Raw genomic sequence first — 26,065 nt, 5'->3', positions numbered from 1 at the left:
CCTAAAAGAATGGCAACATTACTAAAGTCTTGAAGATCAAATTTGAAAACTCCAAACAGGGGAAAAAAATCATTTGGTTCATGAAAATGTTACAATCCACTCAGATGCTTCGTTCCAAGATGTTCTGCCCAACAGTGAGGTGTATTGCACTGCACGTGTTCATCCTCGACCGCCTTGACCTCGGAGGTGCTGCCGCGGCGAGCTGCTGCTAAAGACGATTTACAAGTGCAGGACACTGCGGAAAGAAGTGATCTTATGTGAATGAGGAAAGATCTAGCATTTTATCCATTTATGGAGTTGTAGGACACTTGAGAGCTGGGATCCCGCTGCTTTATTGAGGCCTTCTCAGCCTCGGGCGATTCGTCACCAGGCTCGCGATCGATTATCGGCTCTTTATCCTCATCTTCCTCCTCGCAACTTGGCAGCTGGAAGAAAGCGGTCCACCCGTACACATCTGCAAGCTTGTGGAATGTGCGAAGGACCAGGAACATGACCATCAAGCCCACAAACAGGTACACTGGAAGAGAAAAGAACGACAACTCATGTAACCAAACAACTTTAGATAACCATTTCAAGTACTTACAAGGGAAGCTGAAATATTTCAGAGCTTTGAAGAAAGGAAAAATTATTTATATTTATAATATTAAATGCCAGCCCACTGGCACTTGGTATGATATATATAAGTTTCCAATGGCACTAATAACATTGACAAGCACATGGATAAAATATTAGGGGTAAAAGGTCAATTTCACAATTGCATCTAAGTTTCCTCGGATAGATTATATTATATTAGCAAGTTTGTGGAATGTACGAAGGACCAAAAACAGATGCGCTGTAAGAGAAAAGAAAGAATTTTAGCAATCTGTAGGCAAAAACTTATAGTAAATTGTTACAATATTGTTTAAGACCTTTGCCGAAGATTGAAACACACACACACACAGTAAATGTATGAGATCACATTCTAAATACAGGCATTTATGTGAAGTTTGCCACTATAACAGCTTTCCACAAGATTTTGGAGTGTTCCTGTGGGACTATATGCCCAGTCGTCCAGTAGGGCATTTGTGAGGTCAGGCACTAACCATAAAACCTCAATATTAAATAAGCAAAGCATAAAATTAAATTGTACAGATGAATTAGTATGAATGTATCATATTTAATAATCATTCAGAGGAGACTTGCTTGGATACAAAGGTGAAATTCACTTTTTACACCTAATATTTTTCCTTCTACCTAGCCATTTTTTTTATAGCCATGAGCCGCTTATATGAACCATAAACTAAATGCCTGCAGCCTGGGTTGGACATCGGACATTTGTGGCCCTCATGCTTTCTTTTACAGCACTCGGTTTCAGCCTTAGAAGACACAATATCAGTCCATGGGATTCTGACATTATCGCATAATACTGTGCATCACTTTTATTCTTTTTTGTGTGTTGATTTTCATATAACTATGAATGACATAACCACAAAAGGGATCACTGCATGACTGTAAGTCATAAAAAAAGACCTTAATGACTACAACTCTAACCCTCTAAAGAGATGAAAATTACTGTTCAGGTCATACTGACTGACTCTAGAAGCTAAATATATATGTATTTATTTAAAAAAAAAAAAAAATATATATATATATATATATATAAAAAAAACTAATTCAATAAAAAAAAATATATATATATATGTATTTATTTTAATTTAATTAGTTTTATATATATATATATATATATATATATATTTTTTTTTAAATAAATAAATACACATATATATATATATATATATATATATATATATATATATACACACACACACACTCTATATACATTATATTAATAATAAATTATTTATTAATTTATACTACTTATATATAACTTAAATATAGTACATTTTAAAGTTTATTTTCGATGTTTTGTTAAATGAGGGAACTTTTGCCTTATCTGTTGAAACCTTTAAAGCCCTATCTTGGTTAAAGCCTTTCACACCCCTCACCTGTCTTTGAGCTCAACCAAAAGGTCTCTGAAAGGAAACTCGAGGAGATTCGAGTCTCTTACCCATGACTGATATCTTGTACAAAGCTCTGAGTCTCTGTCCTGGCTTTTCTGCTGGCACAAAGTCCCCCAGTCCTATAGTGCAGAGGGAGATGAAACAAAAGTAGAAGGCGTCCAAGAAAGACCAGGATTCTTCTATGGCGCTGAACACCAGCGCAGGAATCACGAAGAAGCCGAGCACCACCAGGACCATCAGTACGATGAAGTGCACAACACTGGCTGCGCGGGGGTGCAGGCCGGCCCGCTGCTGGCACAGGGAGATCGGCCCGTAGGTCAGGGGGTGCATGAGGCGCTGGACGCAGGCTGTGAGCACCAGCATGGTGAAGGGCACTCCGATCAAAGCATACACGATGGAGAACGCTTTACCCGCATCAGAGAGCGGCGTAGTGTGGCCGTATCCTGGAAGAGAGGCAAACAAGTCAAACAAATCTGTGCAGGGGAATGTTTCCAACTGACACGCCACTTCATGTCAAGGCAAATTTATTTGTATAACGCTTTTCACAATACACAGCTTTACAAAAAGTCATAATAGTATATAATGCCTTAGTGCTTTACCATATAGAGCATGTTTTATGACTGGGCAATATGACAATATAGAACAATGATACGAGTGATTTAGATCTATATTGTAATGTATTTGTCTAGCACACGTCCCAGGCACACGGTTGAGCGTTGAAGGCAATTAAGATATTTACATATTGCCCAGTATTTTTGAGGATAAGTGATGTTAATAAAGTATTAATGAATATGATCGGATGTTGCAGGTTAAAAGGCTGACGTTATTAGGAGATTTTAGATAATGGTCAGTCAGTTTCATTGTCAGAGTAAAGTAACAATTCTCAAAAAGCATCAATGAATAGACAATCAGTTGTCTGGTTGTCAAAGAATCTGATAATAACATTTCCCAAATTAAATTAGCAGTCATTTAAGAGATGATGTAGAAAAATCGAGGGTTTGGCTTTCATTTTAATTAGTAACATCTCTGATTTCAGCCAGAAGAACTTTATTGTGTGATATCATTCCTTATGGTGTTTGAAAATTACTTGTATCATGGTAAGATTTTGCATTTTCATGTGAGATACTCTGACTTGAATCTGAGATAGTTCATCCAAAAAATTAAGATTCTTACATCATTTACTCATGTTCCAAACCTGTATGACTTTTTCTCCAGTGGAACAAAAAAGACGATATACTAGGAAACTGTGTATGTCCATACAAAAGCAACTTTGGTTTGGAACGACACGAGGGTGAGTAATTAGTAAATGATTACAGAATCTTTATTTTTGACTGAAATATCCGTTTTATCTTGCTAATTATCCAACGCATGTGATTTCCTGACTGCATAAAGCTGTTAGTGTAATCTAATACAGAGCAGGGTCAGCTACACAGGTTAACATGCTCGATGAAAGGAAAGCTTTATACAGACAAACAGGTCAAAGGATTGATTTCCCATGATACTCTTTGCAGGACACGAACCGAGAAGCCCAGTTTAAGCAAACAAAGCTTGCACTATACCAAAACTCAAAAGAGTGGTTTGTGGGTTTGACAAAAACAAATATCATGAAATAACCTTAAAATCCCTTTTATGGATAACATGGATAAATTAAATGTGGAATTACTGTCTCTCAGAGTAATACGCAAACAAAAACAAGTTTCTCCCACACACTACAATTTGAATGTTTGGGCACACATTTCCCTTCCATGCAAATGTTTTACTTCCTCTATTAACAGCAGCACTACTGGGTGCAGATGACAGCTAAAGGTAAAACGGATGAAAAACATGTAAGTTAATCTAATTAAACTCCCCTCACAAGTACATGAAACATATTTAAGTTATGTACACACTGCACTCTAAATTTCACACTAACCTAAATTCCATTACCAGTCCAATCACATGCATTAATCTAAACGCAGACCTTCAGTAACATTTAAAACAAACTGAATATGAAAATAATTCTTTTGATAACTGGGAGTTGTCATCACATCAGTATCTTTTAAAAAAAAAAAAATCCTGACATTTTAAGGCATGGATACAATATATCAATTGCATAAACATTCATCACATTTATCTTTTTGAGAAATGGAAATGAGGTTGTGTACCAAGCAAGACTTTCATTCAACATTTGATTTACAATCTGATTCCAGCTTTTGTGTGTGTGTGTGTGTGTGTGTGTGTGTGTGTGTGTGTGTGTGTGTGTGTGTGTGTGTGTGTGTGTGTGTAATATATACATAAATATGGGTTTTATACCTTTTCAATACTAAGATGGAAAAACTGTCTATCTATACATTTACTTTAACTGCTAAAAAAAAAAGCATGCTCCATTTTCATCCTATTAGGTTAGGTCAGGAGGTTTTATTCTGCAGTCTAAACAGTGGTCAGAAATCATGAGATTAATCAATTAAAAAGCTCTAGTCTTTAGGTCAAATTAAAATATGTCTGCATTTATATTTTTGAAAGAGATTCCACACAAAGGGGCCTCAATTGCCAACATTTACATCCTGTTAAACATCCTGTTCATCTTGCCATTGGGTAAAAAAAGTTGTTTGTCATAAGTCTGCTACACCTTTAGGCTATATACAGTAGGCAATAGGAAAACACTACATAATAGGAATGACTCTGATGAACTCGTCTCTTAATAAAAACGCTATTCCACTCTGTTGTTTACACAGTTACAGTAGACTCTAATTAGTATGTTCAGTTCTGGCGAACTTTGGAACGTTGTTTTGCAGAAGTTCGAATGTTTGTGGTGTTCTACACAGTATTCTACACTCGCGTCAGATATAAGGGGCTGCTAAACGTATAAATATCCAATATATGATGTATCAAACAAGCGCAACATCAATTAAACTCTGTTCCTGTGAAACTCACCCACTGTCGTGACCATCGTGTTGGCAAAGAACAGAGAAGACGCCAAATCCCAGTTTGAACGGAGCGAGGCATTTTGAAGGATCGACACGCCGTATTTATTCGCTTTTAAAACTCTCTCTAAGAAACCCTCAAGGGCCGTAGCGTTGATGCAGCTCAGGTTGAGGAACTCAGCTTTCAGGGAGTTCAGGTCTGATTTCAGGGTCTCTTCGACGGGCCGCTCGATGGCAGAGAAAACAAGCGCTCCCAATATCAAGTAAGTGATGTACGCTAGGATGAAGCCACTGAGCACAAAGCAAGACCTGAACGCCGTGGACATGGTGGGATTTGCGAGTAACGCGATGAAAGTGATTCTTAATTTGTTGCAGTGATGTGTTCGACTGATTAAACTCCACCCTTTCACAATCCTCCACCCTCTGACAGAAGTTGGCCACGGTGGCCAGGAAATAACTGTACTCACTCACTCAGTCACATGGGGGATGCTTTGAATTTTGTGTGTTTGTAAGGTGCAGCACAAACTTCACACGAGCTCCTTCATTTACACCCAACAGAGAAATCCATTATACACATAGTGTGATTACTATCAAGTGCTCCCAAGTGCCAAGAGTCTTAAAGTCCCCGTAAAGTCAAAATTAAGTATGTGTTCTGAGTTTGTCACACCACAGAAAAATGTGTTATTAGCCACCCAGCCAAATTTGAATGATAAAAAAAGCCGGCAAGTACATAAAATAAGCTATCAAAATCTTGAAAAAATGAGCAGTTTTCTCTGCTCTCAAACGCTGGGGGCGTGTCCGCTGGCTGCGCTGAAACCACGCCCACTCGCGGGAAAGCTGCACTCGACGGGACCCGCTACAGCCGAAATGGATGCTCCTAGCAGCTTATTAGGTTATACCAAGCCATATTTGTTTGAGCCTCCAGAGCCTGAATCCGATTCAGAAGACATTGACCAAGGAAGTCAACATCGTCCCCCTCGCTCTGCAACAGAATGGTAAATTTTTTCTCTCCCTTTTATGCAAGTTAGCTAAGTTATATGTAAGTAAACGTTAACTAGCTTAACCTAACTTAGACAAATAAAGTTAGACTAGCAATAAATAACAGAAAAAAACAACATATTTTTACACCTTATAGTTATAGATCAAACTAAGTTAGACTAGCAATAAACAACTGATTAAAAAATATATTTACACTTTATAGTTATAGATCAAACTAATAGCCATCATGGTTGTTATATTAACGATAAATTGATGTGCATAAATCCATTAGATAAGGGACTGCTTTGTGAACAGATACTAGTTTAAATTACTTGGCTAAGGAATTTTGATCATATAACGTTAAATAAAAATCACGTTAGAGGGTTGCAGAATTTAGTAGTTACAGTGGACTACCTACTATAATTATAACAAGCACACAAGGCAACTTACACTCATTGGTGGGCACGCATTGCCGATGATGGCGCCAGTTGTCGGCGGGACGGGATGGATGAAGGCCGAGGCGAGAGATAGTCGGTGCGGCACCTTTCACCAGTAACAACGGATTATCTGTGAATCCCAGTTGTCTCCGACGAAAGTTTATAAAACTATCACGAGTAAAATGATCACTACAGAGGCGGGTTTGGCTGGTGATCCTCAGCTCTCCATCAAGGTGGCTCTTCACAAAATTAATCCACCTCTTCTTGATGTCGTCGTTTTTAGGAAATTTAAACAAGGACACCGATCTGTTTTGCAAATGATTGCATCCAAGTAGTACGCATTTCCGTGACGAAGGCATGGCTAGATAGCAAACTGTAGGCTGTAGTAACTGATAATAGTACTGACAGTAACTCGCAAATGAGCGCCAAACTGATGCGAATGTGCTCTATTTATATTGTTAGAGGGATCAGTATCAGTGCGTCATCGAGTAGGGGCGTGTCCAAGAGCTCCAGTGCGTCATCGAGCCCTGTTTTAGACCCGCCCAAAAAATCCGTGAAATTGCCAGGGTGAAAAACTGTTTAACGGTCTAACTCCACAATTCAGTACTTCACAGTTCACAGTCTTTGTAATATGTTTTAGCAATACATTTCTAACCTTTAGAATGTGTTTAGAATGTTTTGTTAAAATTGCCTTTACAGGGACTTTAAAGGTGTACTCAGTACTTTAAAAAAGTATTACACCTACAGAAATGAATAGTATTTCTTATTAAAATGATGAAATACATGAGATGAAGTCTTCAGTCATTTCAGTCTTCTAGGAAAAAGCTGTTTTGTTCTACATGGTCTCTCCTTCTTGGGCTCCACCATGTTTTAGATCACTGACTTTTTTCCTCTCTTGCAATTGCGTTTATATCTTACAACTCTACATTTTTTTCTCGCAATTCTGACTTTTTTCCTTGTGATTGTGACTTTATTTCTCAGAATTGCTACTTTATATATCGCAATTCTGACTTTTTTCTTGGTTATTCCTCGCAATCCTGACTTTATATCTAGCAATTGTAAGAAAAAAAAAAGTCAGAATTGTGAGATAAGAAGTCGCAATTACTTGTTCTTTGCTTTATTCAGTGTGGCGGAAACAAGCTTCCAAACTAAAATCCAATTATGAGGAAAAAAAGAATTACAATTAGGCCTACCTTTTTTTATTCTGAACAAGCTTCTATAGATTTTGGGGTTCAGACTAGTGGAAAGAAAACATCCAAAATACAATTTTAAGTGTATGTTTTATAGCACTTTATCTATTATCTAACTGACTTTCTCTTATTCTGAGTCAGAAATCTCCACTTCAGCAGCACTACATACACCAGCATTTACAGTATTATTCCTACCTATATTCTGAAAGTTTTTACAGAGGGGTTTGTTCATTTATAATTTGCCTGATTTTATACTTTTTTTTTTTTTTTTAATTCTGGCTGTTGACAGTATTTTCTGATTTATGAAGTGACAAAAAGAGATATCCAAAATCCTATAAAAACCTTGAAAAATGAAACAAGAATTTACCCAATGTTCAGAGTTGTGTTCTAGAAATGTATGCAAATTGGTGGATATTTACTTAGATAATGCCTCATTTGCATATTTAAACATTTCAGAAAACTTGTAATACAAAAAAATACAAAAACGTTTGCAATTCTTAATGTAATCAGTCAACTGGGGAAGTAAGGTGATATCTATTACCCTTTTACCCTATTCACCCGGGGTGTCTTGCCTTAAGAAGACATTGGTTATAGGCTGTAAAAGTTTATTCATAAGTTACTGATGCAGGGGTTTGGATTAATTTGCATAGGGTGGGTGTATTACAGCAATATGGGACATTTTTTGCACTGTGACTGCGACTGTCACAACAACACTTAGTTCAGACCAATAAATGAGACCTCAATCGCATGACGACACAGCTTTCTTGTCAACATATTGTGTCCCAAATTATCCTAAGTTTTCTTTTGAAATGGAAAATAACACAGAAAGAAAAACAAACTCGTGATGAAGTCTAGTGAGGGAGAGTCACATGTCACTGAGGGGATAGAAATAGCTGCAGTCTCAGTCAAAACAGTTTAGTGCCTTTCGGTTCATATCCACACTTAAGTAAACAGACCTCATAAACTCATGATGAGGACAGCAGTGTGAACAGTTGGAGACTATTATCCTGGTAAACAAGCAGCCAAGTCACTCTGATTAGTCAAAGTTAACCAATTAATTTCCAAAGTTTCCTCTTGTTACATCTCTGTCCAAAGGAGATGTCCTCAAGTGTTTTGATGGCATAACTGAAACTAAATAATATGTGCAGATAATCAAAATGAAAAGGTGGGCAACTTACGAAACATTGCATGGTTGAACCCTCAGTTATCCGCTTCATTCAGTCATTAAAGGTGTTTTAATTACATCAATCAACAAACAAGCTTACAGGTTCAATTTAAAATGTTAACATTCATTTTAAAACACTTCTGAAAATATGGTCTCTATTCTTCAGGAGTTAAAAATGGTACACTACAGTGTCATATTTAGTACTTCAATCACAGGGAGAAAAGACATGGAAACAAGAAAATGGATTTCTCTGTGAGGTGGTGTATGAAAATACATTTTGTGGAAATTTGCTAGCTTTTGACAATTTTCAGGTGAAGGAGAGCTTTTTGGGGGCAGAGAGTAATTGTAATATTCTCTCTCCCCCCATCAAAATATATATATTTTTTGTTTATTTAATTTTTTTCATTTCTTTTTGCCGACATGAAAGGCCATATATGAATCTACAGGTTCGCCATGGCTCCAGCTAAATAATCTTATTCTAGCAAATGTAATCCATAGATTGAAAGCAATACAAAAACAGCATACTGTAATATTTGATAAAAATAGGTCCAATAATCAGACTCAATGCTGCACAAGTCTCCTTACACCTGAACTAAACAATCAGACAAAGGTTTTTGTTTTTTTTACTTGACATTTGAGTATATTTGTCCTAATTGAACCCTAATATGCTGACATACTGAAAAACATATATTTGGTTGAACGCAAGTCTTGTGTTTCTGGATACACAGCTGAATGAGAAACAGAATCTACCAGACACTGAGTGAGAACAGACATTGAAAGAAGAAATACATTTTAAATAAACATAGAATAGAAGTCAATCCAGGGAAATTCAGTTTTTCAACACGTATTATTCCTCTCCGCTGAATTTCCTTTTTCCAAGGAAGCATGGGTCAAAGATGTTTCAGCAGATATAGAGACTAAGTCTTGATATTTCTGTTGAAGTCATATGACAGTCTTCTCTTAGCATTTGCAGCTAACTGCTGGTTGGATGTTGGGAGATTTGGAGAAAACCTGGAACTGGTCTTCAGTCGAACTGTCACACATTCCTGAGGTAGAAAAGGATGATTATGTGGTTATAATATTGAAAACATACAAATATTTATATTAAATATACTATACTATACTGCAAATACATACAACTGCAATACCAAGCCCTATTTATGGTAAATATAATATTTTGTACTTTAAATAACACTACAAGGGATTGATGTGGCAAACGCTCAAAAGGGTTTTTTGCAATATATTATGATTACAGTGTTTTTATCATTCATTGCAACAAACTCACAGAGCTGGGACGCTCCAAACGCAGTGACTGAAGGAGAAGTTTACAGGACACAGACTCCGCCCTCTTATATTTCACACCAATCATCCGGTCCAGATCCTGGAGGCCATCAAGGAAGCTCTGTTCCCTTTGGGCCAAAGCAAAATGATTAACACAGAGTTTAATGCGTGTAACAAGAAAAACAAATACCATTATTATACGTGAAATTATCAAAGAAAGATTTGTTTTTACATTTTCAGTCATCTCAAGAGGATGAAATACAGAATTTCATGCAAAACAGTCAGGCCTTTGTTTTTTATCTGATGCAATGCACTAGTATCTTATATTACCACAAGGTGGCAATAGATGATTATTATATGTGTCAGGGGGTTTTCAAACTGTTCCCGGAGCCTCCCTTAGCACTGCACATTTTTGATGTTTTTCTTACCAGCTGATGAGCTGAAAAATCCCTAATAGTATTATAACTTTATAAATAATAAGCGCAGCCCAACTACAAATAATGCAACATACTTGTGCTCCCCTATATTGCTGTTTTCAGCTGGTCCTTGCAGAAGCTGCTTTAGTGTAGGAATGTATTCAGGATCTTCACAGGGAGACTCGTCAGAGGGAAAGGCCTCTAGAAAGACATTTGACTACACACACAAACAGTGAGGATCATTAGTCATCAAAGCATCAACAGTGATGAGTTTTAACTAACATTCATAGGCTTACAACAACATTCTCGAGTTTAAAGATATATTAGTATGATACTTAAATCATAAAACAAGCCTTTAATTCATGTTTGTAGAGGATGAGAAATAGTATGTCATTGTATCATGGCTCGTTGGAATATTTCTGACAAAATCATTATGTATAAAGACCGCTAAACTGTACAATTTCTTTCATATATCACATGGTTATAATAATATAATAAAAAAAAGTAATTTCACATTTATTTATTTGTTATGTAGTCTAATAAGTGGGATAATGAACATTCATTAGGTCAGGATGTTTGGGACCCCAACACAAAGGGGTTGATGCAGTCGTGACGTCAAAACTCATAATTCACCAGTGGTTCCCTCGACATTTTACTATAGGGTTCTTCAATTTATGTGTACAATGAGGTCTGTGATAAACATAACTTGATGATAGAACGCTTTGCTCTACAATGTAAACTGCGCACACCCCAAACGTTCTTATCTAGTTACTTATTAGAAACATGTTTTTTAAAATACAAATAACAGCTTCAGAAATCGTGTTTTCGATATGGATGTGTGTAATTTAGAGTTGTAGAGTAAAACGTTCAAGTGTCGAAGAGCAACTTTGACTAAAATAACCACTCGTTACAACCGAGGTATGCAGCAAAGCATTAGTGAAGCCACAACACGCACAACCTTGAGGCGGATGGGCTACAACAGCAGAAGACCCCACCGGGTACCACTCATCTCCACTACAAATAGGAAAAAGAGACTACAATTTGCAAGAGCTCACCAAAATTGGACAGTTGAAGACTGGAAAAATGTTGCCTGGTCTGATGAGTCTCGATTTCTGTTGAGACATTCAGATGGTAGAGTCAGAATTTGGCGTAAACAGAATGAGAACATGGATCCATCATGCCTTGTTACCACTGTGCAGGCTGGTGGTGGTGGTGTAATGGTGTGGTTATTTTACCCAAATGAAAAACCCCAATATAAACCACTGGTGAATCAGTCTTCCTGGTTCTGACATCATCCCTGCACCGCTACATACTTATGCTGCCTTCACGTGCTATGGGAATTATCGTAAATATGGATTTCCTAGTTAAAAAGTGGACATGAACACCCTCTCAAGTCATATTTACCACTGGGAACCTCATGGATCATTTTGATACCCAAGTTCACAAGTTGGGTGAGGCATAACCTTTAAGTTATAGTTAAAGTGCCTTAAAACGCGCAGCATTATTCAATGTGTTGACGTAATTACCACAGAAACTGAAGACAGTCCGGGACATATCGAACAGCTCCTCCATTTTTTTTTTAAATAGCCAGTAGCGTTTAATTTATATCACAGCTCGGCCAGAGCCGTTGAGCTCGGTAAAGTTTCCTCCTAATCTTGAACCGTTCCTCCTCCTAATCTCCTCTTTAAAATGTAGCATTCTGTGCAGAATTCAAATGGGTCCGATACATTTTCTGGTCTATTATTGAATATTAAATGTCCCCAACTAAGCAAGCCAAAAGCCAATGTAGTGCACTATGTGCCATTCACCATGTAGAAAATAGTGAATGTGACTGATTTTAGCCGCAGCTTCAAGCATCTGTTTATAATGTAGGGGGCGGAGCTACAGATTCTAGAGAGCATTTGATTGGACAGAAAATCTGATGAGAAGCTGAAGTGCAGCGTGATGTCATCATCCATTTTGGTGGAAGTGAGAGACTGTAAGTTTTTAACGCTTTTATCTTCTAAATGCGAATTTTGACGTTATTTGGAGCACACTAGCTTATAGATAACAGTAGGGCTAATGTATTCATGGGGGCATTTTGATTTCATGGGGACTTGAACTGTGGACTTCATGCTGTGACTGTTATTCTTCATTAGTGATTTCCACAACAGCTACATTGCCTTGTCTTGTCTTTAAGTAGTGCATATTTACATATAATCATTTAAAGCATATGTATGTTTTATACACAGTGAAATAGCCTGTATTTGAGCGAAATTCCAGAATTGTCAGCAAGCTGACGATGTAGATAGTGCGGTGAATTTTTATATGGTTGCCAATGAATGGGACGCTAAATATCATTCCTGCTCTAATAAAATATTCCCAATGAACAGGTAAGAATAAACCTGGTGTCCTCCATGATTCCAGTTCTTTCCGACAACAAAGCACTTGAATGCGACGAGCTCATAATCTTCAAAAGTGGGAAGTAGGAAATTTCTGATTACATGTGAGGGCAGCATTAGTCACTAATTTTTAATCTGAAAACAGAATTATTATAACTCTTTACCACATAAATATAAATATAAATCTTTACCACATAATAGAGAGGAGAGAGGGAAAGGTTTGGCTTTTCGGTTGAAGGCCACCACTGGCCACCAGGCACTGTCTTCTGCTCCACAGTCTCCTGGCTGAAGGCAATCCATGTGCTCTCTGACTGCTGGAATGACTGGTCTGCCGTCCAATCAGATGCCCAGGATGCAGGTTCATTTGCATTAGTGGAACTTGCGCATCCCTCTGAGAGGAGATAAGGGTTCATGTAAGTCTTTAAAGGGGTCATATAATGGTACATGCACTTTTTCAAGTTGATTGTACTGAAATGTGTGTTGGCAGTGCCTGTACACAACCATCATATAATGATAAAAATCCATCCAGTGTTTTTGTTTTAATCTCATTAAATGTTTTCCCCTGCCTCAAATCGAGCCGTTCGACCGTGTGACGTCACACGGTCGGACGCCCCTCCCGCGATTGTTGATTGACAGGCGCCTTTCAACACAGGCCCGCCCTCGCTCTTGAGAGCTGTCAATCATAGTCTGCGCGGACCGGCGCGGTCATTGTTGATATGCTGCTGGAGCACTGTCTATGAGCAGAATGGCGTCTAAGCGATTGTGGTGTTCTGTTCTTGGGTGTAATAACGAACACAGCAGTCATTTTAATGTTCCTAAATCCGAACCGCTGAAGACGCAGTGGCTGAGTTTTGTTTTCGAAGGGAATATTCCCCACGAGCAACGTCAATGCTCTCATGTTTGCGCGAATCATTTCACACACCAGACTGCTTTATAAACGAGGGTCAGTATAAACCTGGTTTTGCTAAGCAGCTGCTCCTGAATAAAGGATCAGTATCAGATATTCGTGTTCCTGCTGAACCTCTAGAACAACTGAAGTGAGTGTAACGTTTTATTAAACTTTATATTAATATTTATATCTTTCCAAATCGCTTCACGATGAATGAGTCTAAGGTTTACACTCACGGTACATTACTGCATGTTTTCTATGTACGACGTTCTCCATATAATTCATAATCCCACGTTTATAATGAACAACGCGTTATGGTTATTGTGTCACAAACGGTGTACACAGAACAGAGAGGCGGGGTGAGCAAAGCTCATGATCATTTAAAGTCATATGCACTGAAACGGCGTGCTGAAAACAGAGCTGTTTTTGACCAGGTAAAATAAGTGTTTTCTTACAATACTAATAAGAATTTTTAATTAAAGTATATTACAAACTTTTAATTTAGACCCTAAAGAATCATATTAGCTTGTACAAAAATGGCATTATATGACCCCTTTAAAGTTTCCTTTTCTTGGATCTCATATAAAAACATAACAAGACCAGTAGGAGTTATGTTAATGCAAAGAGCTTCAGCTAACTGCGGTGGAAAGGTTTCACAATCTCTAGCATCATGGACATGTGCAATAACTGACAGGACGTGAAAGTGTTTAACCATACTTCAGTTCTCTGTTTTTTATACACTCTGTGAACAAAGTGTATAATTAGTTATTTTTAGACCATTGTTGAAAGGTACAACAAAGGCTAATTTGGGAAAATGTGCCTCTAGTACCAACATACAGTGAAACAACATATTTTAATAAATTTCACACAAATTATGATTACAGGGGCAGATCATTGATTAATAAAGACTTTTCACACAGTTCTAGCATGTTATGAACTCAACACACTTTGACCATAGAGAGCATGATTTGTAAACTAATACATTGTGAAGTTTGCATCACATAACTGGCTCCATATGTTTGGCTTTTCTGACATAGTAAACTTTCTTGGTTGCTCACATGGCATTGCACTTGAGCGTTCGGGTATGAGTCCAGATAAGAGCTCAAAAACTTCTATAAGCAATCTAGATGACATGGTTGCTTCGGAAACTCTGTTTTTATCTAACGCTTGCTTGTGTTAACACTATAGGTTAGGTTAAAGGTTTAGGGTTTAATGCTGGTGGTTTTTGAAATGGTACTGTAGATATTAACCTTAAGCATTAACCTTTTAGCGGCACTGACTTGAAAGTATCGCGAAATGTGCAAGTAGTCATATCATTTTGCTAAAATGTCACGGCAGGCACATTATTCCAATCAGCCTGAATTGGAAAGATATGGTAAATGCCTTCCACAAATAACTTATTTGTCATATAAAAGATTTCCTTGCATGACCTAAAAAATAAAAAGTAGGTTAAACCTGTTTATGTTACCTGAATCACCTGGTTTTCACCTTTTTAGAGAGCAGGATTAATCCTGCGGATTATGATTACACAATGGCTGCCAAAAATGAATTTAAGCTCGTAAGATTATTAAGGGGAAAAGTATTTGGTTTTGACCAACAATTATGGGCAGAAGACATAGTATATGAATAAATAATGCTGTGTTTGTCCTCTATTTTGATCAAGCCATTCCCTCTAGACACACTGCCTTTGGCATTATGGAGGTTGGCCTCTCCTCTTGTCCCATTGGCCTTGTGTTTGCATGTCATTTCAATGCTGCCTCCTGCCTTAGGCTGGTACACAGCAACAGGGATGAGGGGGTAGGAATTCCAAGCATTGCTTTAAATAATGAATATCTTCACATGAGGTCGGGGGAACCGAGGGGGTCTGCAGGAATCCAGGTCAATCCAGACAGACTATTTAGTACTGGAACTGCATGTTTATCTGCTCACACAAACCCAAACAAAGCCAGGTTCCTGCTCTAGAAGAGAACTTACTGTACCTTCCGTCTTAAGTGACTTAATGTTTTCATTACCCCGCTACTTTCAAGACAGTTTACTTACCACAGTTGTAATCCTCTCCCGCAGCCAACTGTTGGACGTCACTGAACCCGTCCATCCCACCTGCCTGCATGAAAGCCCCAAACTCATCCTCATCGCCCACATCAAGAGACCCCTCGTCAGTGGCCACCTTGTCCCTGTCGTCAACTCTTGCCAGCTCTGATAGCAACTCTGAGTTCACCAGAGGCAGCGAGTCTCCACCTCTAGCCCCCACCTCCCCATTGCTTAATGCTGGGATGGCTGTTGCTATGGCTGCAATGGTGGTAGGGGCAGGATTAGGCTGGGAGTGAATAGTGGTTAGAGTTATATTGGTTGTTGGTGTGCTAAAGCCTCGTGAAGAGGATTTGTCAGACTGCTGAACTTCAAGTTCCCCATGCTCTGTGATTAATTCCTCCCAATGCTGAGGTGAGCACATGGACGGCCTCCACTTCTTCTGCGTAGTGCTACATTCAACACCCACTGGAGTGCGGCCCTCCGACATGACTGTACTCTTTGTTTCTGGAGGTCCGTCTCTCTGAGTTGTGAGATTGCGATTCTCCACCGAATGTAGATTCTCGCGGTCCATTAGGCGCTCATCTGGCCTGGATTCTTGATTCTTCTCAATGCTGAAAGGGACTTCAGAGGGAGTTTTAATGGGAGAATGATCTATGCTTGGCTCATTATTACAGTTTGTTGTGGTTGATTTTATTTCTAGACGTTCGAAGTTAGTATGAGCAGCCTCAGATGCTACAGGTGATCCTAGGTTTGACACATCAGCAACAAAGTTATGAATGTTCTGGTGATCATTTGATTCAAGGTCACATTTACTAACCTTAGGGTCTCCTTGTGCATCACCATTGGCACAACTGGATCCTTCATCTATTTCAGAACAGTTATCGGATTGATTAATACTCATATCAGCTTCGACCTGCTCACCTGGTTTGGCACATGGTTTGGCAGAAGAGCAGCAGGTTTGTGGGTCCATGCTCTCGGGTGCAACAGTTTTCATCGATACGGGGGAATGAGCCCTTTTGTCTTTGCCCAACTCATTGATATCTTCCTGACTTGGATAGCTAGCACTGGTACCTTTCTGACATTGTGTTATTGTTGTACCTGGTGCTACGTTAAGTGGCTGGGTGTCTGTAATAACTGCATTTTTTTGGTCTCCATGTTCCGGCTCACAGTGCTGATTGGCGATTTCCTTTTTGCCGTGAGCTGTTGTTCTTCTCTCCGCTGAGCCTGTTGTTTTACTGCACTTCCTCCATTTTCTTATGGCCCTGGGCTTGGCCTTGAATAATCCTCCTTCGTCTGTCCCATCCTGGCTCACCCTCTGCCCCCTAGAGGAACATATAAGCTCTTCTTTTGTCCCCTCAAGAATGACAGTGTGAGTCCGTGGACCTGTGACTCTCGCTCCAGCCCCTCGGTTTCCAACAGCACAGATGTAGCTGCCTCGTCCCTGGGCCTTGAGAAAGAGGCAGCGAGTCTGAGTCTGCCTGCCACCCCCCTCGGTGCCTTTCAAAGTGGCCACAGTTACAAGAGCACCAAGACCGCCTTGCCTGACCCCTGAAGTTCTCGCAGCACTATTCGTACTGTCCAATGTGTGCCCATAGCCACTGCTAACCTGACCTGACCAGCTTCTCTGCCCCACCCTGTCTTCAGGAGGCTGTTGGCATGTGCTCTGTGCCCGAGATCCATTAGCAGCCTTTCTCCTGGCTTTAGAGTAGCCACCACTCACAGCCCACGCTCTCAGGCCTTTAATCAGGGGTATGGCTCCAAACTCAAGGGCACTGGTCAATGAGACATTAGTTCTTCGGCATTCATTCAGTAGCTCCCGATGGGCCATTTCCAAGCAGTTATTGTTGTTGTTCTGTTGCAGCATTCTTCTTGGGGCAATAATATCAGATGCTGTGGTGGGTAAGAATGGCATTTAGGATGTCAAAATCTTAAAATGTTTCTGTTACAGCACATCTTTTATTATTCAGCCATGGAATGCAAATGGCATATATCTTTATGTAAGTTTGATATCTGATAATTAAAGGTCAATACAAAAACAAGTACCGGCTCAAATATTAATTTAGTTCATGGCAAATTGTCTTCATATAAAATTTAAAAGTTAATTTATTTACTAGGCTATGCCTTTTTAATTTGAAATTAATTTGCCTTGTGTTCACATCATTTGTTCAGTCCTCACTGTCCGAGTATATATATATATATATATACATATATTAAAATCAATATATAATTTTCTTGCATTCATTATAACTGTAATATGTATTTTAATTATTAATCTGTTATTGTATATACTACAATTGTGTAGTTTATATTTCTATTATAGTTTACTGTGTTTTATAGTTATATACACACTGTAATTGTAGAACATTGCAATATTCTAAATACACATACAATATGTATAATGTTTTTATTTTTATACTTACAACTATTATAAAAGATATTGTCATATCAAACCACGAAAAGATAGTTCTTTCTTCGTTCTGTTTAAATTTTATTATATATTAGTGCAGTCAAATCGATTAAACATGATTAATTGCATCAAACATAAGTTTGTGTTTATATAATATATGTGTATATATATTATATTTATATATGTGTGTGTATGCGAGTGTGTGTGCACACACATACAGTATGTATATATATATATACACATACATACATACACAAATATGTATCAATGTATGCATATATATGTAGGCCTATATAATATGTTGTAATTATAATTGTATTTTATACAGATTGTTTTATTTGATTTATGTTTTTTATCAGTACATTTAATACTTTAATCTTTGTATACTGTTACTGTCGTGTACATTTATCTTATATTTTATTTCGCATGCCCCAAACTATGTCACGATGATCGGAGGACGCTGCGTTACGTAGTCTACACACACACAATACGTGATCGCATCACTTGCACCAAATCGGGAGTCTGTCATTAACTAATACTTGCCCACACAGATGTAACCTCGGGGAGGGGGAATTTTGTACATCGATTCTTTTTGTGGCTTGATATGCTAATATTAATCTTTTAAAATCACAAACAACCAATATTTTGTTTCTTTGTATCATCTTACCTTTACACCGTGCCAGTCATTTCCCTCATGCTGATGCGATGTCACGAATCACACAATTCCAGCTGTAGGTTGTGAAGATGCTGCTGGGCTGAAGGATTTGGGCTTTAACCTTCATGAGGATTTTGGACTGTTTAGAAATGATGATATCCATGTCACCGCGTCGTTTTAAGACAGCATATCCGAATACAGAGCATCGTAGATTTGTAGAGTAAGCTATTAATCCCATGTACGTTTCATGTGCTCCGTTAAAGTGAGCGTCACGCTACACCTCCGTGTCTCCTCATAGCGCAGGCTGCGTTGTGCGTTCACTGGCAAAGCAACGCAGAGCCTCCGCAATCTAGTGCGTGCTACCAGCTGACCAATAGCCGAGCGTGCATAACGTCAGAGCTTTTATGCTAGCGCACGAAGACACGCACACGCGCCAACCCATTTTTCATTATTAGCTTTTTCAGGTAACACTTTAGAATAATGGTCCGTCATTACTGAGTAACTATGCAGGAAGTAATGCAGGACTAATGAGTAGTACAACATTAACACTTCAGCTACTACTATTAACTATATAGAAACAAGCCGAACTAGTAAGTAATATCGAATTTAGGAGATAGTTCCTTATTAGGTAGGCTAATCAATAATTAGCCTACTTAATGACATTAGCCTCATTAATAAATAACCATTAACTAACTGACAAATTAAAGAGCATTAGCGTGTGTCTGAGACGTAATCAGTCATCATTTTTACTCTGAATATAGTCATAAAATGCATCACTAATTACTCAACTGTACAACTGTCACTATACAAATGAAAGATATTTTGAGCTGAATTAAAAGAGTTATGCATGAAATTGTGAGTTATTAAGTTGAAGGAATGTGAGGAATGGCCTACAATTTGGTAACCACCACAGTCATTTTAGAAATAGGCCTATACAAAATAACACAATGTGAAAATAAAGTGGCATTTTGGGAATACGGAAACAACTGTTACCATACAAATTGGATTGGATGTACAACGTGACCGCCATTTAGAATTTTGTCATAATTTTCAATATCTTTTAAACTATTTGACATATCTTCACAATATTTAGTATGGATCTTCACAATATTTAGTATGGATCATCAACACCATGTCCTGAATGTAAATGAGAAGTTTGAACAGAGCGCCACCTAGTGTTCTTATTCATAATTCAATATAATATTTTAATTATTGCATATCAGCGATTTAAAGTAAACATATATAGCGATATAATAAGGAGACAAGGATGGTTGGATTGTATCCTCCCCGTGCGGGCTTGGTTTTCAGATTATGACCTTATGACGCGTGCCGCTCTGTCTCTATGGCAGCGGAGAATGCAAGTGTGTATATGGTGGCGTCGCGTGCAGCATGTGCAGCCACACACTATTGGCTGATCTCAACAACCAATCACATTTCGAAATCGAAATGATATCGTCTTCGCGTCACATAACATTCTAAATTCCTCGTCATGACGTCACAAGCAGAACTTCTGTATAAAAGCAGGTGAAATTCTTCACACTACAAGCGAAAAAGCGACACGATACCATTCATTTCAATGGGGAGCGGGCGATTTCCGGCGATACGCGCGACAGCGACCGTTGGCGACCGACAAAGTTGAGATCTGTTTAACTTTATGCAAATGCAGAGCGACTTTCGGGAGCGACAACGAATAGGAGTGAAGTCAGTGGAGCGCGTCACTCTTCAGTGCTGAGTCTGACCGAGGCAAGTTGAACGAGAAGGTCATTTTAGCAGTCAGAAACTGTCCTATAATTTATGATATTTAATATTATGCATTTTATGTACTGATTCCATTTATATTTAGACTTTTCCTTCCAAAATGTTTGTTTGTAGCGGCAAGAAAACTTATTTGTTGTCTAACTAACATAGAGTAACATCCGTGAATGTCACTCACAAACTAGGCAACCAGTAGTGGGAACGCCCTCCAGTGCAGCCACTGGCGACCTGCAGAGACAAAGTCGCTTGTAAAGTGCCTCTGAGTAGTCACTCTCTTGTGCTCAAGAGAGTTGAGCTGCCTACGAAAGCGATTTCGGACGCATCTCAATTCTCTGACCATGAGTGAGTGCCTACTCAGAGAAGGTTTCACCAGAGTTTGAATTTGAACTTACTTCGCGACCGTTAAAAAAAGTGCATTTTATAGTAGGCTATGAATGTGTGTAGTATAAATGTAATTCGGACGTTCTACATCCATCATGTTTTATACGTCATGTGACCTACCAGCTTCAGGTGCATCGCTTCACTGACATCCGTTAATCCTCTCCCGTGGCCTCATGGATGTAAAGTGTCCATGGAATGTGCTCTTCAGAATCAGAATCTCAGAAAATACTACTCTGTTGGCGTATACTGTTTTTCGCATACTATATAAAGTAGGCCTAGGGAATTATTCGATTTTCGTCTTTTTCCATTACACACTGGGAGTTGAAGAAAGATTTTGAAGATTTAAAGGAAGAAAGCACCCGCACAGTGTCTAATGGCAGTGGTTTTCAGTCCTGGTCCTGGAACACTCAGTTCAGAGCTCATTCTTAAAGGTGAACTAAGTAACTTTTTTACCTTAACCGAACAGCTTTGGAGTCATTGTAATGTTTATATTACTGATTTCGTGTTGAATGGTGGTCGTCTCGCACCCCCCGGTGCCTGTGAGCCGCAAAACCACCCTTGCAACTTTGGGCCGGCGAGCCAAACATTGTTAGGAAGTATCGTGTGATATCAGGTCTCGCGAGGTAACGAATTGCTTTACGGCAAAAAACAGATCTGATAAAATTCTGATAAAATGAGCATCAAACAGAAATAACCCGGCGCAGCTCTTAAAGGGGCCATACCTTATTTCCACTCGTTATAGCGTCCGGCCGTGAGTGCGAGCTATCTCTGCGTGAGTGCTATTCACGACAGTTCAAGTACTCCACAGCGACTCTAGGGGTCGCTGTTTGACAAAAACGGAATTCCTACTTAGTGCTGCTTTAACCAGCTGGGACCAGGATTGAAAACCACTGCCATAATATGGACACCTCCACTCACCACAGTGCCCGATGAAGCACCCGTTCTGAGAGACTGCTTCATATCTGCATGCAGTGAAGAGACCAATAGAAGATCACCAGAAAACCGAGAAGAGTTTGCTCAGAGGGTGATGGAGGGTCTCTGTGTTGTGCTTTTCTCACGGGATAGCTGTTTTGGACGGTGCTGGGTGGTGGTGGGAGGTGTCACTCCACACCATATCTATGGGAATGACCCACGGCGTCAGGTGGTGTGGCGCCCTCACTCCCTCAGCGCCTTTGACCAGGTGAAGCACTCTTACTACAGCGAGACGCTGCTTTATATCTCTCACAGTCTCAGTAGTGAAGATCAATAGTGAAGGCTTCGCTAGGTGGGTGTCGGATGGGGTCCACTTCAGCTTCTCGTGGTTGCCGACGCGAGTCCGGGAGGGAGGCAGGAGGACAAGCCCTTCCCTGGCTGTGGTGAGTTGGACGTGGGACAAAGACCTCTGGGGACCTAATGGGTGGAGCTGAAATTAGTTAGGTTTAGGGTTTGAGTGTGGCTGGACATTGAAGATCCACCCAAAACGTCCAGAGAGTTGGAGCTCCACCCATTGGCTCTGCAGTGAACTCCACTCTGTAGCCCCTTTCACACAGCGCTTTGAACCCGGCAAATTGCCAGAATGCCTTCTGTGTGAACGCAAACACGACCCGGGATTGATGCCGGGATCGATGCCGGGTTGGGGACCTAGTAACATTGCCGTGTTCAGACCCGGAACGCGCGCTGTGTGAACAAAAGCCAGAACCAATGCCGTGTAAGGGGTGTGTCGTAGTGAGGATTCACGAGCCTTTGCAATGACGTAGTTATCGTGCGACTCAGTTACTCTAGAAGAAAGTTTGTGTTCGTCATCGAAACAAGAAAGAACGAAAAAATGTCTGCAAACTGGACTGAAGTAGAGACCCGTCACATCCAGCGTCTTTCCGGAACATACACGGGTTGTGTGTGAACGCGCTCTCTGATTCCGGCAAATCACTGGCAGTGTGAATGAAGCAAAATCAAACGAACCCGGGTCAAATCCCGGGTCACTTTATCCGTGTATTTTCTGGAATCTCTGTGTGAAAGGGGCTTGTGACAGGAGTGAAAAGGTGTGTTTGAGTGGAAGTGGCGCTGCGCAGATCGATCAGTGTGTGACATTAAGGTGCCGTGAGAGCGATTCGAAAGCATTCGGAGCTGTTTGCTCTCTGTTCTCGAGGTACTTTGATGTCACACCGATCGTCTGCGCAGCGCCACTTCAAGCCAGACACATCTAAAGCCTTGTTTATACTTTCGCCTGTTATAATTGATTGATAAATCATTAATGACAATAATTAATAATGACACCACCACAAAAAGTTCCATTAAGATATATTTATCTATTTGTTTTGTTGCTGAATGTAACTATGGCAACGTCTGCCACAACGGCAGCCTGTCGCGTAACATCTATAACACTTCACCGCACCGGCGAGAAGAATTAGGGTAGGCTACACAGATGACGTCGATGTTTATTTTAGTACACCACCAATACAACACTGCTAAAGAATAGTGCAAAACCCAGTAATCCTTGAGGATATTACTTGTGACATTAGATTCAAATATATGGATGTGAGAACATGAATGTTTAACAACTTTATTAACGATCTTTTAAATATTTTATAATTTCAATAAACATTTTCATTTAGTTTCGTGAACATTTTTATTAAACATGGACATTTATGTTCATGAAAAAAGCTTATTATGCTTTTGTAGACTCATTTTGTAAATATAAGCAACTAACTTAGACCATAGACTGTAAAAAAAGATTGATGACGCCCCTTCGCTCTCTTCCATTGGTCAGAAGTGACAATATAGTGATTATGGGCACCACCACCCCCTGTGGAGGAGGCAGCGTCTGATTGGTGCGCTGCTCTCTGGGCAACACCAGCAGGACGCTACTCGCCCCCACAGCGCCACCTGTGTTCATCTAATATTTATATTTTATTTTATTTGAGATTTATTCAATTACCAAAAACGATTTTTAATACCAAAAAACGATTTTTAATACCAAAAAAGATTTTTAAATACCAAAAACGATTTTTAATGGGCGTGATTTGGCGAACAAAATATTAATTTTATTAATATCAACATCATTTTCGACTTTTTTTTTCTTGACAACAAATTTTTAAAGTCCCCCTGTAGTCAATAATTGTATCCCTCAAAACTCATCTTAGATCATCAAAATGACATTTAAACGTTTTTTCCTTGAAAAAAAATTCTTCATGCCTGAAAAAAGCTTGAATGTAAAGCTCATTTAGCTCACTTAGCTCACAACCTGATTGGTTACAAGGTAGTTTGTGACGTCAGAAACACCAGCGATTTCAGTGCAAGTTGCTTTGACCCCAGGACAAGACCCCATGGATATTTGTCGCACTTGAACCATGAATGCAAAAAAAAAAAAAAAAAAATTTGAATGGATATGAGGAGTTTTGTGGTTGAAATTTTAAAAAGTAACAAAACTTTCCCTCGCTGGTCAATTTGACCCCCATAGGAATTATTGTAATGCGAGGAATGCTTTAGTACACATAGAAAAACCTAAAAATGCTCAAAATTCAAACTAAAAATGCTAAAACTTTACCAAAAAATATATTTTGTAATGTCGTGTATATGAATGCAATCTGAAGAGTAACTGACTTTAGGACCCAGCGGAAGAGCTCATTTGCTCCATATAGAGCTATAAGGCCATCTAGTGGCAAGCGTCCTGAAATATTATGTTATAGGCCTATATAATTTTTCCACAAGAGGCCTACAAAGACACACAAATGTAAGATATTTTGAGCTGAATTAAAAGAGTTATGCATGAAATTGTGAGTTATTAAGTTGAAGGAATGTGAGGAATGGCCTACAATTTGGTAGCCACCAAAGTCATTTTAGAAATATACAAAATAACACAATGCGAAAAATAAAGTGGCATTTTGGGAATACGGAAACAACTGTTACCATGCAAATAGACACAATACTAACATGAACTGTTAATTAAAAATAAAAACTGCTCCTGATGAACAGATCTGAACATCATCTGCATGCAAATCCTCCCAGTTTACACATGACATAGCCAACCTATATGCACTAACTACCAGTGATCTGGACCATTATTTTAAAGTGAAAAATATGTTTTTTCACTTTAAAATAAGGGTCCAGATCACTAGTTCCTGCATAGTGTCCTGCATAATTCCTGCTAACGTCTCAGACACACGATAATGCTAACATCTCAGACGTTAATGTTGTGATTAGTAATTAATATAAGTAGCCTAATTCTTTATAATGTGTCATAATTACCTATTAGTTCTTAATGATGCCAATCTCATTAAGTAATTATTGATTACCTATTAACTATCTTAGTCCTAAATTCGATATTACTGATTAGTTAAGCTTCCATATTAATAGTAGTAGCTGAAGTGCTAATGTAGAACTACTCAATAGTCCTGCATTACTTCTTGCATAGTTACTTATTAATGACGGACCATTATTCTAAAGTGTTACCCTTTTTCATTTAGATCTGTCAGTTCTGGTAAGTATATTTTACCTATGTCGTCACCTTCTGAAACCCTCTTGCACTCTCTCTTTTGCTAGACTTCTTTCTTTTAGTCAAATAATCGGTATATTCAACAGAACTCAAAACATAACAAAGACAAATAACGTGGTAACCTATGTGTATACATTAGGCACTTTATGTATTGGAATCATTCAAATGTCCGTTATATATCAGTGTGTTTTGTAGCTACAATACACAACTTTAGTTTTAAAGGGATAGTGCACTCAAAAGTGGAAATTGTCATTTACTCATCTTCATGTTGTTCCAAACCTGTATGACAATGTTCCTCAGTGGAACATAAAAATATAAATTACCTTAATTTTTCACAAGACTTATAGGGCCATAACACAGAAGTCGAATGGGCTATTTTTCATGAGACATTTATGGTGTTTAGTTGTATAACTTAACTCCAGTCTACTTTCAAAGTAATTGCATGGACAAAGCAAACAATACATTCTTCAAAATGTCTGCTTTTGCGTTTTCACGGGAGAGAGAAAGTAATAGGCTATGAGTTTCATAAAACATTATTTACATTTATGTGTACAGTGTTACTGTATATTGCAATCTTGAGGAAAGCTCAATGTTATGCCTGCTGTTTGTATTGGCTGTAATTTTGCTTGCCATGTCAGTTTCATAATTGGACCACTTGTCGCTAGTGCTGTAATTATGTGAAAATTTAAAATAAAAAAGATCAGGAAATAATTAGGTAAAATTAA

The 26,065-nt window shown here is 38.8% G+C and overlaps 2 protein-coding genes across 2 annotated transcripts; both read right to left on the bottom strand.

Annotated features, from left to right (window-relative positions):
- Positions 1-5,336, bottom strand: kcnk6 (potassium channel, subfamily K, member 6). Its single transcript, XM_056234188.1, has 3 exons — positions 4,914-5,336; positions 2,048-2,443; positions 1-517 (listed from the first exon to the last, which is right to left on the bottom strand). Exons 1-3 carry the CDS (start codon positions 5,227-5,229, stop codon positions 282-284), a joined length of 948 nt encoding a protein of 315 aa, XP_056090163.1. The 5' UTR covers positions 5,230-5,336; the 3' UTR covers positions 1-281.
- Positions 5,337-8,724: 3,388 nt separating this feature from the next.
- On the bottom strand, positions 8,725-19,120 carry si:ch211-14c7.2 (uncharacterized). Its single transcript, XM_056234165.1, has 6 exons — positions 18,746-19,120; positions 15,681-17,561; positions 12,943-13,142; positions 10,466-10,587; positions 9,959-10,082; positions 8,725-9,719 (listed from the first exon to the last, which is right to left on the bottom strand). Exons 2-6 carry the CDS (start codon positions 17,533-17,535, stop codon positions 9,591-9,593), a joined length of 2,430 nt encoding a protein of 809 aa, XP_056090140.1. The 5' UTR covers positions 17,536-17,561; positions 18,746-19,120; the 3' UTR covers positions 8,725-9,590.
- Positions 19,121-26,065: the final 6,945 nt, after the last annotated feature.

The sequence above is a fragment of the Rhinichthys klamathensis genome, unplaced genomic scaffold (assembly GCF_029890125.1).
Source record: "Rhinichthys klamathensis goyatoka isolate OS25496 unplaced genomic scaffold, OSU_Roscu_1.1 h1tg000391l_1, whole genome shotgun sequence".
NCBI classification, from domain to species: Eukaryota; Metazoa; Chordata; class Actinopteri; order Cypriniformes; family Leuciscidae; genus Rhinichthys; species Rhinichthys klamathensis.
The sequence above is the reverse complement of the archived record's forward strand: the minus strand, read 5'-3'. Positions and strand labels throughout refer to the sequence as shown.

Coding starts and splice junctions, on each gene's coding strand:
- si:ch211-14c7.2 (XM_056234165.1), bottom strand. CDS start 17,535: ATGCTGCAACAGAACAACAACAATAACTGCTTGGAAATGGCCCATCGG. Junction 13,143..15,680: donor GGGAGAGGATTACAACTGTG/GTAAGTAAACTG, acceptor ATCTCCTCTCAG/AGGGATGCGCAAGTTCCACT. Junction 9,720..9,958: donor GTTTGGAGCGTCCCAGCTCT/GTGAGTTTGTTG, acceptor TTTCTACCTCAG/GAATGTGTGACAGTTCGACT.
- kcnk6 (XM_056234188.1), bottom strand. CDS start 5,229: ATGTCCACGGCGTTCAGGTCTTGCTTTGTGCTCAGTGGCTTCATCCTA. Junction 2,444..4,913: donor CACGATGGTCACGACAGTGG/GTGAGTTTCACA, acceptor CCTCTCTTCCAG/GATACGGCCACACTACGCCG. Junction 518..2,047: donor GTACAAGATATCAGTCATGG/GTAAGAGACTCG, acceptor TTTCTCTTCCAG/TGTACCTGTTTGTGGGCTTG.